At 37.2% G+C, this 16,803-nt stretch overlaps 1 protein-coding gene across 1 annotated transcript in view; it reads right to left on the reverse strand.

The window, feature by feature from the left end:
* QSER1 (glutamine and serine rich 1) overlaps positions 1–16,244 on the reverse strand; it is a 24,108-nt gene extending 7,864 nt beyond the window's left edge. The window contains exons 1-7 of the mRNA XM_010088155.1: positions 16,139–16,244; positions 14,891–15,055; positions 7,861–11,574; positions 4,970–5,262; positions 3,714–3,830; positions 2,978–3,111; positions 510–721 (exon numbers count right to left, since the gene is read on the reverse strand). Coding sequence (XP_010086457.1) covers positions 510–721; positions 2,978–3,111; positions 3,714–3,830; positions 4,970–5,262; positions 7,861–11,574; positions 14,891–14,987 — 4,567 coding nt within the window. The 5' untranslated portion in view covers positions 14,988–15,055; positions 16,139–16,244. The remainder of the gene's footprint in view (positions 1–509; positions 722–2,977; positions 3,112–3,713; positions 3,831–4,969; positions 5,263–7,860; positions 11,575–14,890; positions 15,056–16,138) is intronic.
* Between the last annotated feature and the right edge of the window lie 559 nt (positions 16,245–16,803).

Raw genomic sequence — 16,803 nt, forward strand, 5'->3', positions numbered from 1 at the left:
GCAGGCTGCATCTGAACAGCTGGCATTCAGACAAGCAATGAAGCAGTCAAAAAGTCAACTGCTTTTCCTCCTTGTGTTTTGAAAAAAACCCAGTAATATCTGGATTCTGCCCACATCTGCATGCAGACAGGCATTGCAAGAACGTTATTTTAGACATGACATGGAGTCACAATAGAAAATTAAATAAGAATCTGATTCTTGAGATGTATTTGAAAATCAAACAAGCTCCTTCTCCTGAAATTGTACTTGTCTTAGAAAAAAAATTGGAAAAACCTATTTATCTAATTGATAAACCACATTTGCAGTAACTTCAGCTGCACACATTTGCTCATACACAAACAAGAAGTAAAAAGTTTTAAGAAGTCAATTTTGCACGTCACTGTCAGGTTTTAATTTTTTTTCCTGAGGCTAGTAAAGAAAAATTTATAAGATAGAGCAACATATTTTTATAATACTATTTTCAGTTAAGTCCAAATATGCCTGGATGCTAACAGTAGTATCTTGCTCACCATCCTCATCACTCTGGGCCTCAGGTGAAGATTCAGACTGGGAAGATGAAAACTCTTCTTTCCACTTTTTCCTTTTCTTTGGTGGTGGTTCAGCCTTTACCTTTGGCTGTTTAGCTTTGGGTTTCACAGAAGAGACTTTTGTTGCTGCTGGTTTTGGCGTTGGTGGATCAGGGGTTTTGTTGTTGCTACTACTAGGTTTGCAGTGAATAGTCCTGCAATATTACAAAGACAATAGTTATGAAAATAATTACCTCAACAAGTTTTGGCATTAATAATAAAATAGCTATAGTCTTATTTAACCAGAATATATTCTATGGATTATATTTACTTCATTCATTGTCACATGTAATGAGGAATTAGGTCATACAGACTATATTACTATATTTTTGATATAATGTTTAACAATTATTCTCAACTACCTATGATTAAGTAGCATTCAAATTTTATAACTAGATTGACAGGCCCAGAAATTAAATTGCCCAATGTTAGCAAAATTTATGAGTGGCAGTAGATTAGCGGTAGTATTAAAATTGATTTTGTAATGAAAAAAAAAAATCAGACTTGACAGACTTGAAGAAATACTAGTAATCAATGAGATTCACTGACAAACTGGATTTGGGATATTCTATCCATACAGAGATGGGAGAGAATACAATCCAGGTAAAAATGCAGGATCTTGAGGACTAAAATAAGAAACCAGACAATTCTCCTCTTTCTCTTCCCACCACTCAAAACAGGAAAGCAAACAGGAAACTTAATATCACAAATACAAAGTTATGCACTTTAGGACTAATAACACACTACACGGTTTTGAGAACATGGCGGGGAATACAATTCTGGGAAAAGCCAGGCAAGATTTTTTTTTTTTTTTTTACCAAATGGGAAAGTTCAAATGGGAAAGCTGTGAAATGGACAGTAGAAACATTGTTAGTATCTTCTGGAAGACTAATTCTAGTTATCTGTCAGAGATGAAGATTTCAAACCCAAATGGATGGAGACAATAGATACTAGGATGATGAGAGGAATGGAAAGCCTGCTTTAGACCTTGATTAATCTAGCTTAGTGAAACGAAGGCAGAGTTGGAATCTGACTGCTCTCCAGAAACACATCATGCAGGAAAAACACCAGGAAAAGACAGAAATAAAAGCCAAAAACAGTACTGAGAGAACACCACATGGATACAAACTAATCACAATCGTGTTTTGGCTAAAAGACAGGATTGTTTCAGAGCACCGGAGGAACCAGTTCTGAAACAGTCTTCTGTAGTCCAAGAAAAAAAAAAAAAGACTATTAAAATTCTAGCTAGTTTTAAGTAGATCATGATTGTTTTATAAAACTGACTATCTGATGGCATTGCTTTCTTTGAGAGCAAGCTAGACTTCAAAACACAGTCATTTCTTGAATGAAGAGCACTGCAATTTTTTTCATTACTGTTTACTAATGTCTGATAAGAAAAACATACCTGCATTAAATTATAATTATTGAAATTCTATAGAGAAAACCTTCAGATATCATCTGAAGTTGTGAGAAGATAAAATAAGCTAAGCATTACAGCATGACAGAATCTGTAATCTTTTCCAAAAGCACAATCAAAGGTCAACACAAAATACAATAGCAAAACCCTTAGCAAGTGAATGATAGTGAAAACCTTATCAGAAGGAAGGTAAGAGAGGAAATGTCAGAGACAGCCGAAGTCCCTGTTGGAGAGACACTTACCGTCAGAATATTTTGCAGGACCAGTAGTATATTTACTGTAATAATCAAAACCATTCTATCTTTGTCCTGCATTCTTTACATGGCTCTCCAGAGTGACAGGCTTGCTTGGGTTTTATTTATCCTTGTTGGTGGTTTAAAAGCAATACTACTGGAATTACTGATTAAGGCATGGATACAGGTTACGTGAGATGACTCAAAGTTATAACACAGGGTGAGGGGTGTGGGGCAGGTGTAATAAGAGAAGTAAAATACCCTCAGTGTGCAAGGACATACAAAAGAAGGACAAACATCCTTACAACAACCAACTTCAACACCGAACTTCTGTTTCTGAATTAACTTTCCAGGACTGAGAAGACAGTATGGTACTCCTAGCAGACTGGGACAGGATGATCAGTAAAGCATCCAGAAAAGCATGCCTAACTTGCAAAGCCCATGGGACAGGAGAAGACAACACAGAAAAAGTTAACATCATGACACTTGTAGGCCTTATGTTAGGTAACACAGCAAAAGATGACAGAAAGCCCTAACACCTCTAAAATGAATGATTATTGCAATCCACAGATTCAACGTAGGGAAGACTTGATATGACAGCAATTTACCTCTCATTTCTTAAAGCAAAACACACAGTTCTCAGTTTCCAACTTAAAGCTGAATTAACATAACCCTGAGTTATAAGTCTTGTTTATTAAAATACGTGTGTTCTTAATACGAAAACAATATGGCAAAATGAAAAACAAATTGAAATAAAATACCTTGCTGACTGTACAGGCTTGCTTCGTGGTCTTTTTGAACATACTCTGACATATTCCTTTTTGTTTGCATTTTCAATGAACTTCACATACACTCTTTTGTATTTTGTTTTTGCATCCCCGAAATACCCAAGATACTAAAAAAAAAAAAAAAATACACAAGCATTTTTGTTAAGTAAAATTATTCAGTTTAACAACTAAAAATTTAAATACTAAAGAAAAAAGTCAGTTTAAAAACAACTTGCTTACATACAAAGATGAGCAATCCTACAGCATTTATAATTTAAGAGAAATTATCTAATGGATTTCTACATATTTAAGCAAAAAATGAGGCAAGAAGTACTTTGGTCTTCGTTTTCCCTTTATTTAATCCTCCCCAAAAGGATTATCTGCCTGGCAAAGGGCTGCCTGTTGAAATTGTATCCTGTCTGTATCCTTCCCACTGTGGAAGGTAGTTGGTTCACAAGCCTGCTTCCACTGACATTATGCTGGTTGCAAAAAACTTGTTCCTTTACACAGCCTGAATGACACCAAAGAACCCATGCTGGAAAGCAAAGAATCCGCCCATTAATATATTTAGAGAAAGTTTTAGAGTAGGAGGAAATCAAGAAACCTTTCTTTTTCCCCTCAAGGATGCCTGCTAAGAATTTATGTCAGAATCACATTTTATTTTGTTTCCTAGACTTCCAGTAAGGAAATCAGTTCCCATAAGGCTCCATAAGGAATTTTCAAAACTCACACTGTTAGTAGCAGCAAACTCTCTCTGTCCATCTCGCACTTCAGGAACAAACTTTTGCAATAAAGCCTTCTGTACTTTCCAAATAGCTGGAGGCTCTTTTCCCGTTTGCAAAGCAGCCTGTGAGAACATAAAATTCTTTGCTAAAAACCAGCGCTTATTTTTCTCCCAGAAGTGTGTTTGTGCATTATACTTTTTGAGCAAGTTAACCAGGGATAAAATTGAAATAAGTCATCCCGAATTCCAAACCCTTAGTCATTACATGCAGTTTGCATCAAGCCAGTATGATATGCTCTACAGTAAGTATAATGTGATCTACAAAATTTACTTTCACAGTCATGAAGTTGTGCCAACCAGCTTTGCCTACGGTGTGATGTCTTAACTCGTGTACCATGCAACTGAGCCAAGAAGAAGAGTTTGAGTCGATTTTCTTCTTCATGTGGTTTGAGAAATAAACTATGTTAAAAACTCTCTTCTGGAAAACATATAATCCACTAATTGGTTCCTTTTTCATAACTCTTTAACTAAAATAAAGCTTAAAAACCTTAAAATTCAAAATTTCTTCTATCTTAATCAGTTTTATAAGCGATAAGGGAATATTTTAAATCTGATAATACTTGTCTTACGTGACAGCTACATATATTCATTTAAAACTTAAGTTCAAGAGAACGAACACTCACAAGTATTCAAAAGTATTATAAATTAATGGTAAGAATATTGCTGGCTGTGATAGCAACAAAAGGACAGGTAAACATGCACAATTTAAAATGGAGAAGCAACAAAAACAAAAAGACAACAAAGAACATTCCCCATAAATTCATGTGAAGTGCTGTACTGGTTGCTTATGGAAGCCACTTAGTGTTGGAATAGCAAGCAGAACCTCCTCCCAAAAAGAAAAAAAGACAATTCCAAGATCTTTTGCAAAAGTCTAAAAGTAATTTCCTCAACACCTTACACTTCAAAGCCTACTACTATCTAAAAAAAAAAAAAAAAGGTAATTCCAAGTTCTAACAGAGGTTACCAGCATGGAGATTTACTTCATTATGTATGTAGCATAAAACAGGTCATGTACATACAAAACACATTCATAACCTGCACTAGAAAGACCCCTTAAGGCATCTTGGCAACAGCCACGGAACATCAGAATAGAAACAGAAAACTCATTTTCAGCCTTTCCCCTTTTGGTAGTTTGTGGAGGCTAAATTCATATGTGGGATTTTTCAAATTATTTTTTTTTCCACAGTAAGTATTCAGATTACCTTTAGTGTCTCTATATCTTCAATCTTCACTACAAATTCATCACGTTCTCTGTACATGCCCTCTCCTCCACTGTCCGTATTCTCCTCATCAGTACATCCTTCTATTGCAACAGTTGCCTGTATTTTTGCCAACTGGTCGGAAGTCACAGCATTTTGTTGAGCTACTTTTAAGGGGTCAGCTGGATTAATTTTCTCCTGCACACTGACTACAGGAGCAGTTGTCTGTGGAGATTCCTGCTTTATTACAGCAGTAGTGGCAGCCGTGGCAGTAACAACTGACACTTTTTCAGCTTCTGAAGAAAAAACCCAAATTTCAGTTAAACAAATTATCAAGGATTAGCAATATAACATGGGAACTAGATTCACTTTCTTCTTTTCTGTTACAACACATATTAAAAACAACCATTCAAAGAAAAACACCTGTTCTAAGAGTCAAAATAGAAACCTTAAACAAACCAAAGTACTGTAGTTAGCATACCTCTGTTTGTATTAAACCACTGCATCTATTAGCATATAGAAATCACAAAGGTGAAGACTTTAGAAAACAATTACAGACATGATCAACAGGAAATACTGTTGCACTTTGTGTGAATAAGCAAATACAAGAGTAAATGTAATAAGTCTTTTCAAATTGGGTTAAGAGAAACACACATGAAATATTAAAACATTTGCTGTACAACTTTTGGACATTTATCATTCATATCTTGTAAAAATGAAACTGGGAGATCCAGATTAAAACTTTGGCAATATCCTAATGAACGTTATTGTTAGCAGAGGTAAGCAATGAGAACAGATGATCTAAACAAAGGGCAAGAACATTCTTCTTCTCCTCTATGCCCTAGTTTCAAAGGAAACTCCCACCTTTCAAAATTATTATTTTTTCCTACCTGAAAAAAATTAGAATCTTTTTTACATATTACTTGATACTCTTTTACACATATTAGTTTTAACTCTGACTTGCTCATCTAAAAGAAATTCAGTTATATCAGCTATAGCATAATTACTAATATCACTTAGGAAACTGGCTGCCAGCTCAAGAAGATAACAGTTTTGTTACAACCACTGTTATTCATTGACTTTTTCACTTGGAGAAAAAAAAAAGCTAACATGACATATTTTAACAAAAGTGATCCAAAACAAATGATTTAATTATCAAATTAATGTGTTGATACAAAAGCTATATACAAGATACATGAAGATTCACTAATTGAATACAGCAAAATTACTAAGCCATGAAATACATTCTTCTGGATATATCACATCACACTACTGCAAATACATTGTATTTCTCCATTCAGTGAAAGCTCTGACAGCTTTAATTAGACACAGCGTTATTAGTTCTCCAAGTACACTTACACATTCTTCAGAATAGCAGATAAACTGTACATACGCTATTTAATCCTACCAACAAGACTATATTTTAATATTTATCTTCCCATACTTCTGTGCAAAAACAGAAGAAGGAATAACTAGAAAATCTGCAAAATAAAAGCAAGCAGGAAAGAAGTCATTACTAAGCACAGTCTTGTATACAACATGAATTCAAAAAATTGGTGGTATGAATACTATAACCTTATGAATAACCAAGAAGGGGGGAAAAAAGATCACCACTTTCTTGGTTAAAATATATATTCAACTGAAAGAAATGTGAGAAACTTCATCTTCTGTAACAGACTTGACTTGTAACTTGCATTAACGCAATTTAATAGAAATACATGCAGAAGAAAACAGAACAGGTATTTTTTAGTATATTGTGTATTCTGCAATATTTTTCCTGTATTTTAGGTCTGATTATTACAATTTAAGTTCAATTGTGCTATGTGTTTTTCAGTAAATCATATCACCTCTAGAGAAAAAAAAATCTCCCTCTCTCCTTTAATCTAAAAAGAGAAAAAATTACTTCATTCTATTTGTTAAGAACCAGCCTATGGGTCATGGGTCCTGAGAAGGGTTTAAGAATTGTTTCATTTTATCCCTGTAATTATTTTGGAAATAGTATTTCTCTTGAATTAGTACATTTACGTGATTCACTGGATAGTTTTTAATTGCTTACCAGAGAAAACAAACTTTACTGAAAAGGTCTACCTAGGCAAAAATACGCTGTATGTTGAAAATACTTCAAAACAAAGCAGTATCAGTTAGAAGCTATAAACACTGACGTACAGCATAGATGTGATACCAGTGAAAATGAAAAGCGTGTGGAAAACTAGCTACTACTGGGATCAGCAGTTGCTGCCTGCCCCTCCCTGCCCACAACAACCCTTCCCAGATTTTGTTCTTTTGCTAGCAATGCACAAACAGGAAGCTACAACACTCCTGATTCATATGGCTGAAATCAAAGTCAAATTACTCCTGGCTTGGACAAGACTAGACAAACCAGTGCTCAGTTTACAAGTGCAAAAATTGTTTTCATAAACATATTCTGTACAACTGTATCACAGAAAGTGCATGTTTAACTATACCTACGAATAACTTAACTGCTGATGGCAATTATTAATATGTTCTCTAGCTAGATTTTTTTAAAAATAGATTTAAAACCTCTTACATGAGAGTTTGTTGAGGTTTCCAGAAGAAAATAATATTTAGCATTTTAAGCCAGAGAAGAAGAGAACAGACACATTATTCCAATTCTGGGCTAAAATAACTTTTTGGCCTTAGAAGAGTCCTACTTATGGAGCATGAAAAAGTTTATCTATGTATTTTCTAATTGTGGAAAACACTAGTTTAGTTCATAGTCAACACACCTTTTGAACAGAACTCTTAATTATGGCTGTAGTTAAAACCAAAATCAATCAAAACCTTTACCTGAAGATAGCTAAAATTATTCTTATTTTTTTCCCATCAGATACAAAAATCTCCTTCAACATATGCATTTGTAGTAACTGTTTTACCTGATTTGTTCTTTCTGTCAGATGTATCATCCAGGGCTGACAATGCAGTGGAGATGCTCTTCTGAAGATCATGGTTACCCCCCACAGAATCATCTTCATCAGAAGAAAACGAAGGCAACGTTTCTAAATTTTTCTTAAGTTCTTCATCAACTTTTTTGGTTGGACTTTCTCCACTAACTTCAGCAGCTGCAGGTGCTGCTGCTGCTGTTGCTGGCTGAGGCTTTGCAGAGGACTGTAGACAAGGGGAACGAACTATTTGGGTAACCGGTCGCCTAGTCCTGTTTGGCATTCGTACAGCTGGAGCTGAAAACTGTTGCCTAGGCCCAGACTTCAGAAAGTCTAAAAAAGATGCGATAAATCCTGTTTTGACTTCAGGCTGTTTTTCTTCAACTTCTTTAATTTTTTGCCTCATTCTTTCCTGATGCTGGTAAGTATCATAACAACTTTCAGAAACAGGAGAATAGTATGTCAAACATGAGTCATTTCCTCTTGAATTTTGACGTTTACACTGTCCACTTCTTTTTACCTGTTTCTGACTTGCACAGTCATCTTCTGCAGTATTTTTGTTTTGGCTTTTTCCTTTGCTTTTTTTCTTCTGAAGGTTCCCTTGAGTTAAATCTTGGCATTCCTCTTCAGTTCTACTAGTGGTTCCATCTCCACTCTGGGGCACAGGTAGTGGCTGCAATGGACCTTTTGACTGGTTACCTGCTACTGTACCATCATCACCACCCATACTAAAATCATTCTCTGAAGCAGCACTTTCTTCACTTAGACTCTTACCGCTTGAAGCAAATTCTGTGTCTCTTGCATTCAGTGTACCATCAGCAGAAGCATCATTATCTTCTTCAGATTCATGACTGATGCTAGATTGTTTCTTAACTGGAACAGCCCCTTGTTCTTGCTCTTCTTGACCAGGTCCAAGGGTGGGAGAAGTTATTCTTGTTGGTAAATTTTGATCAGAAGTTTCAATGTGTCGTTGATCAAGGTTCACAGTTTTTGTCTGTATTGCTGACACTGGTGTAAAATTTATAGTAATTTGGCCTCCATTCAGAGAAATATTACTTATGCTTGCTGGCTTTCCAACTACAGTAGGTGAGACACTGAAACCAGAAGACACATGCCTTACATCCATTGATCGGAACTGTGTTTTAGACTCCTCGTTATTTTCAACAGACTGGATTTCCTCTTCATTAGAAGCTGATTTGGCAAAGTCAGATGGTGTCACTCCACAGGCTGCTGCTGTTGCTGCTAAGATGTCATCCACATTGGATAATATATTTCTCTCATCACTGAGAAGTATAGATTCTGGGAAACATATTGAACTAAGAGAAACAAACTGATGTTTTGAATCATGTTGATTTGTCTGAGTAAAATGATCTTTTGTTGTCAACTGTTGCTGTAGTGGTTTTGAGGGCTCAGAAATGTCCATTTTCATTACCTCTGAATTCTGAGTATGAAGCTGTTGCTGAGAATGACCCCCATTACTTTGAATAATATGACCATCCAGCTGAAGGAACTGATGTGTCACCTGCTGAGGGCTCTGTATTCTTTGCACTTGTGGTGATGCCTTTACTTGTCCTAAACCCGACTGCAATATTGACTGATGAAGAATCTGCAAGTCACAGGCTGACTCCAGAAGTACCTGTGCACTGGGCAAACACAGCTGATGACCTTGTCTTACAGCATGAGGCTGAACCTGCGATGGTGTACTAATGACTTGGCCTTGCTGTTCTTGAGCTTTACTTTCATGTACCTTATGCATAAGAGAATGTTGCTGGTTTAGTTCTTTAGCACTCACAGTTACTTGTGTTGTTTGCATTAAATTAGCTGTCTTCTTTATATCATGGCTTAGGCTAGTGATATGGCCAATATGCTGGGAAAGCTGTTCCACAGAATTGACCATTCTTTCATCTTTTTTTGTTCCTTGAAGAGCAAGTCCAACCACTTGGTCTTCAAGACGAGAGTTACTTCTGATTACACTTTGAGAGTATCTGTCATCTGCTTTTGAGACCCTAAAGGATGCATCCTGAGCATTGATTTCCTCATCGGTTAGCCTTTGAGTGGAAGATTCAAGAGTAGCTTGCTGTTGCAACGTCTGCATATCCTGCATTGATAATTCCTCCTCTTGTTTTGATGAGGCATACAAATTAGAGTCAGATTTCCTTTTAGCATATGACTTTGTTTCCGAGGAAGGCCTGTTGTTCTGCAGTGTCTGTGAATGAGCTGGGGATGCAAAAGGAGGAGACTGGACAGATGGCAAAAACTTTTGCGACTGCGGAGAAGAGGATTCTTGTGACTGAGAGTTCTGAGAAGAATGTAAAGAAATATAGCTCTGATTAGGACTCGAGGCTGGAAGAGCTTGTATCCGAGGAGAGGCATTAAAGGAAAGAGAAGGTGATGTTAATGTTAAAGACTGCCCTGAAGAATAGCTTTCTGAAGGACTAACAGCTGATAAAACTTGTGATTGAGATGAAAAACTACCTTGGGATTGGCTAACTGGAGATAAACCCTGAGAGTGACTAGAAGAATAGCTCTGAGATTGGCTGACTGAAGAAAGTTCCCTTGTTTGCCCCGAGTAGTTCTCATTTGGAACTGAAGTCAATACTTGTTCCTCTGAGGAGTAACTTAGAGTTTGACTATCAGAAGTAATAGTTTGTGATTGCCCAGAAAAAGTCAATGTTTTATACAGCGAGGGCAGCTTTTCAATCTTGCTGGATGAGAAATCCTGCGAGTGACTGACAGGTGGCACGCTCTGAGCCTGGGATGAAACATAGTTTTGAGACTGGCTGACTGACAAGAGGCTTGGGAGCTGTGCTGTAGAATAGATCTGTGCTTGGCCTGTGATGACAGAACTCTGGTTTTGTGCAGTTTTGGCATAGCTTTGTGTCTGCACGGTAGGAGCTACACTCTGAGGTTTGGGGGTCTTTGTTGACCTTGGAGGCTGCTTCGCGGAACAGTTTTTCACTTTTGCTGTGGAAGCAGATGGAAAACCGGGTGATGGAATTGCAGACGTGTACGACTGAGCAAGTTCCACTGTGACTTGAGAAGTCTTCTGCTGTGGTCCTCCATTGCTCACCTGAGTAACATCTCCAACTGGACTGCAGGATAATGCCGAGTGCCTAGATGTATCCTGAAAATTAACTCCACTTGTACTCGTTAAATAGCTGTGTAAGGAATGCTGCGAAACAGTCAGTTGAGCCTGAACAGACTGAGTACTTGAAGGCCGCTGATGGTGTTTAATAACACTACATTCTCGCTGAAGTGCTCTATCGATAGAAGCAGTGGAACCAGTAAAGACAGATGTGCTATACGCCTGAGAAACCTGCTGAGCTCCTCCAAGGGTAGAAGGCAACAAACTAAATTGAGGTTGCAAAAGATGGGGTGCAGATTCTTGAGCAGAACGATATGTTGATGACTGAGGTGGCATACTGGTACTTAAAACAGAACTGCCTAGGCGGTCAAATGTCAAAGCAGTTGGAACAGTGCCTTGCGATGTTTTAATCTGTAATAAAGGATCATGGGCAGTTAGGAGACCATTTGACGTAGCACTGAAAGTAGTATCTTGAAGAGTAAGAGAAGGGGTAGTGGCAAAGTTTCTAGTGCTGAAAGTGTTGGGATGCTGATATGCTGATAAAGCAGATGTTGGTGGAAATGTTCCAGAGGTTGGCAAAGCTCCGGTAACAAATAGTTCTGTGGCTGTTGAGGAATGCATACCTGGAAAAAACAAAAACAAAACAAAAAGGGAAAAAGAGCATAAGGGAGCTTTACAAGTTAGAACACTGCATTTCTAGAACTCACTTAATTGTAATATTTTGCAGCATTTACAAGTACAACCTTCATTAGAATCATCACTCTTTTCAACAAAAACATATAAAAGTAGGCACTTATTGTGGGTAATTTTCAAACTGGAAGTGCCGGCTTTTTAAGAATTCCAAATTCTACACCTACAGTGAATTGCCGAGGGAAAAAACTTTAAGATGCAAATTGTGGATACAAAAATTGTATGAGATTAATGCTAATCTGAAATTTATTAGCTTTAATCTCAGTTTTAAAAGGAGCTTATAGTAGAGGACAACCTATCAAAAGCCCTGGACACCTTTACTATACAGTAAAAAGGCAAAATTACACCTTACCAGTTGTAACAGATACACAGTTAAAGGAACAATTCCATCTGCATTTACACTCACCAATACTTTTATAACTCACTTTATGTGGAACGCTAAAGAGCTTACAGTGAAACAGACAATGACCTATCTACTTTGCAATATACGTTTTTTAAAGGAGGGTTTTGACTTTCAATAGAAGAAATAAACATGATTTGTATCCTTTCTACAGTGACAGTCCAAAATATCCACAGATAGCAACCACCTGCACAGTGCAATTGCAACCAGCCAAATAACAGGTATACTACTAATTTGCATCCAGACACTGGTACGACATACTGGCTTAAACAAGATTTCTCAACAGAATATAGAACTCCAACTGAAATAGGATTGTGAAATTCCCTTGCAAGCTTTGGGGCTTACAGCAGTGATCCATACTGTTCTGTGCTTTTCACCCTGTAACTTGCAGGTACTAGTGAAGTTTGTGTACTATTTCCAAAGTCTATGAATTAAAGTGAAGAAGGCAAGTTTATTTTCAGAGAGGCTTAAGCTTCCTGTAAAGCAATCTGTAAGAATCAGTTTCCACTGGGAAATTTACAAGAGTATGCAAATCAGAAAACATTAAAATCACTTGTATAATTTGACCTTTTTCAGTTCTTCTTGTATACTTAAACCAGCTTTTAGCTTCAGATCACTTAAGAAAAAAAAACCTCAGTAAATAAAGCTTGTTTTGAGACAAATACTTCAGAAAAAAACCCTGTTTTTAAAATATATTAAGTCCTCTTAAACTGATTGCAACTTAATCATACAACTGCTTTGGAAGTTTCAGATGAAGCTGCCAAAGAAAGTCTTTCTTTCTCCCTTTCAGTTCAAGACAAACCGATATGAAGAGATGTGATACTGAAGGAATGCCAAGGTATTTTTCATTAGTCAACAATAAAGTCTTTCTGAGTAAGAAAGCATAAGAGGTGTTTTAATGCCTTTTTTTTTTTTTCCCCTATTCTAAAAAAACTGTAACATCACGTACAACTGGGTTCTCTTTTGCTGATTTCTACCACTAACACAAAGGTAGGGGCATCTGAAAGCAACAAAGAAGAGGAAGAATTTATACCTATTTTAACTGCAGATGTTAATTTCTCACCTAACCTGTATTTGTCCCTTCTCTTCCATAAATTAAAGCCCTTCCTACTACACAGGTAATTTCTTAAACCAGACAAGAGCCAATCACAGAACCACTACTCTGGCAGAACTGCTGGGTTTTATACTTTACTTTTGCAGAGGAGCAGACAAAATGTATAGCAAAGGGAGTAAGTTGCGTGGACAGACACCCCCCCAACTACCCTAAGAAATCATAACACTGATAACACATCCCACATACCAAAGGTAGACTTGGTAGGACAATATAACAAACACACGGTTCCTCTTTTCCCCCCAACATCAGCAGTTGCATGGTTTGGAGAAAAAACTGAAGTAAAAAACCCTTCCAAAGAAAGGTCACCTTGAAGAGCAAAGAGTGCTTGTTTTCCTTCATCTAAAAAGTCTGTAGAAGACAAAGCTCTCAAAAGATACTTGGGAGGATTGAGGGATACAGAAAAGCACTACAAGTATTAAAGGACAACAGAAAGCTCAGAGAACTGGTAATATTAAAAATGGGCTTACTGATGAGTTCTTAGTAACGAGTACTGAGAAGTCTCTCAATCACTGGTATCAACATCAAACCTGACCCATAGCATGTCTCCCCATTCTTCACAATTCACTGTTAGGCAGGCTGCAATGGAGAAAATGCTAGAACGAAGAGAAAAAAAGATTTCTTCCCAGGTGACAATCTGATGTGAGGATGGGTCATCGCAACTCTAATCACCACTGATTTATAGTAAGATCTTTTAACAGACTAACAGTGTGCGTCTTCATCTGTTCTCCCACATATCTGCTTTTGTCCTTGGTGAATAAAAAGCCACATTCTCTCAACTTTTTGAGCAGCTCTTCATGGAATGCAGCTGCGCTTTATACTTAACAGACCAAGCGCAAACTGTCAACAAAAGGACTGTCCAACCCTTCCCTCTTCCTACCTTATGCCTCCTCCTTAAAACAGAACCAGCAGCCATACAGCTGCATTGAGACACAGATCAGCTTGCTGATACAGTGGAAAACCACCTCACCAAAGGAAAAAACCCACCCAAACGTTTTCTGTCAGATCAGTGAATAGATCTGATTCACTGCACAGCCACATAATCGCTACGTAAGATTAACCATAACTTGAAGCTACCCACAGATGTAGTAGCAACACTTATCTTGGTGTGGTTGTCTACAACAAGCTCAAAATATGCAAAGTTTCCTGCTCTGCACAGAAGGCTTGACAGATGGAGGAGGTTTACACAAGGCTGTCAGTCTGCCAAAAAAGGCAGCATGTTTGTTTATTTGTAAATCAGATCACTTATTTCTATGCAACATGCATCTCAGACCCTCTTTTTTTGAGAACACCTTGCTCCTTCTGTGTACAAAGGGGCTGAAGTTATCCATAGACTTTGAGTAGTAATACCACTGAAGAAGAACTACAACAGGGAACAGAGTTTGAGAATGAAAGATCTGCTAGGATGTACAGGTAGTCTACTACCTGAACATGCTTATGGTGTTAGTGAGACTAAATCCAAACAAAGCTGGAGAATAAATTTGAGTCATTAGACCAAATAATATCCTATACATCTGAATTCCTTCTAAACAATTAGAACTTCTGCTCATGTAATTCTTTTTCTAAGATAATTCTTCTGCTAATGTAATTTCATTGATTTTGAGATTTTTAAATACTGAGACAGGAAAGAGGTAGAAGACATGCAGCTTTTTCAGTTAGACAGGATATTTTTGTTTTGAATTCTCCCAAACATTCAATATAATCATAACAAAATTTTATTTCAAGATAAATTTTTCACCTGTCTGCCAGGAAGGAGCCCTGAATTGTGGTAGAAGGGTAGATCCTGAAGAGACTGCCTGAGCGGTACGAGACTCGATAGCAGAGAGAAAATTCATAACTGAAGAAGTTTCTTTAGTGTTATTTCCAGCACTGTGCACACTGGTATCAAATATTCCTGAAAGACCTAGATGAGAGTGGAGGGAAATGAAACAAAACAGACAATTCAAATGAACTTACAAGAAGCTCAATCAAATAACAAGGATATACATTCATCAATAAAATTCTCCGTTCATCTGAAGATTCACTGTTCCTTTTTTTTTTTTTTAAATGAACTGTTTAAACATTCAGAATTCCTTCTCAAATGGGTTCAACTTCTCTGTATCTCTTCCCCCTTCAGGCAGCCTGTAGCAGTTTGGGCTTCTCTGTAGGACTGGTACAAAAAAATGGGTGTTTGTTGCTTTGCCTGTTTCAACAAATACCTTTGTGCGCTCCCTGCTGCTCACACTTTTCAATGGCAGGGCGCTCAATGGGAAACACTGGAGAGATACAGAATTTTGAGTAACTGAGATTAGTCAAGATGGCAGGGTCTGCATCCTGAAACATTCCCTGCAGTTCCGACCCTCCATCATCCTGATCGAGGACCTGGCCAAGAGACTGCAGATTCCAGAAAGCACATGAGTTCAAATATCTTTCTCTAGAAACTGGGTTGCAAAGCAAGCGTGAAGAGGTCACACCCTGTCTTCTGACACGAGACTGGCTATCATCAGGATCACACACAGATCCTGACGCAGATGTAACACAGCATAACCTGCTACTATAAAGTAAATTTTAACTTTCCCTCAGCACTATTAGTTTGCACATATAAATACTAGCAACAGAGTGTTCCAACTTGTGTTAGTTTTGCTATTTGCTTTAGTCTAAAATAATTGGCATGATTTCTGGAGCTGCCTTTGAGACATACTAAACGTTCAGCCCTTAGACATCAGCCAAATCCTGAAAACATGTATTTTAAAGTTTAAGAACTACCAAGTTACTGAGCATAACCTCCTGCTTACCTTTTCCTTTTTACTTATGACATTTTTATAAAAGCTAACTGATTGTTAACTTTCTCCTGCAAGCTCAGCTTTTCTAATACCATTTGCCACCACTTGCATGACAAACTCCCTGCGATTATAAAATTCATCAACTTGAATCTAAATTACATAACAAGTTTGTTTTGTTTTTTCTTTAGCTATTTAAGCTGTAATCTCACGATATGGACAGTTACCAGTAGGATGGTGTGTAGCAGAGTATCCAGGAAGCTGATGAGAAGCTGTGTATGTCTGTCTGTGAAGAAGATCTGTTTCTGAATGTGATGAATGTCCTCCTCCATAGCTTAGGCTAAGGAAGAAATTAAACACCATTAACAAAAACATACAGCTATAGAAACAAAGTACAACTATAAAATCCCCACCACAAGCCAAAAAGTTGCAGAAATAAGAGATCAGAAGCCCAAAATCTGACAGATGTCATTGTGCTAGGACATCACAAAAATGTTAAGTAGATTTAAAAAGTATTACAAAAACTAACAAGTCAAAAAGGAAAAAAAAAAAACCTGACAAAAATAAAAGTTGATCACAGAAAAGTCGACAGAGTACTACGTCAGAGAGACAGAGGTTTTCCTAGTTCAACTGTAAAAAACACTGCACGGACACTTTTTGTAATGACTTATTGATGTAAAATCGGTAAAGAAGATGACTACAAATACAGGGCCACCTCAAACTTTTCAGTTTCTGATTCCATTAAAACTTACAGGACCACATTTAATACAAAGGCTGGAATGACTAGGAAGCTGCGGGAGCAATACTTTTTTTTTAAGATTTTGTTAATTTTGGTACAATTCTAACAAAATTGACAGTGAGCAAACTAGCAAGTGATTTATAAATCTCTGTC

This window comes from Pterocles gutturalis, unplaced genomic scaffold (assembly GCF_000699245.1).
Source record: "Pterocles gutturalis isolate BGI_N339 unplaced genomic scaffold, ASM69924v1 scaffold1852, whole genome shotgun sequence".
NCBI lineage: Eukaryota > Metazoa > Chordata > Aves > Pterocliformes > Pteroclidae > Pterocles > Pterocles gutturalis.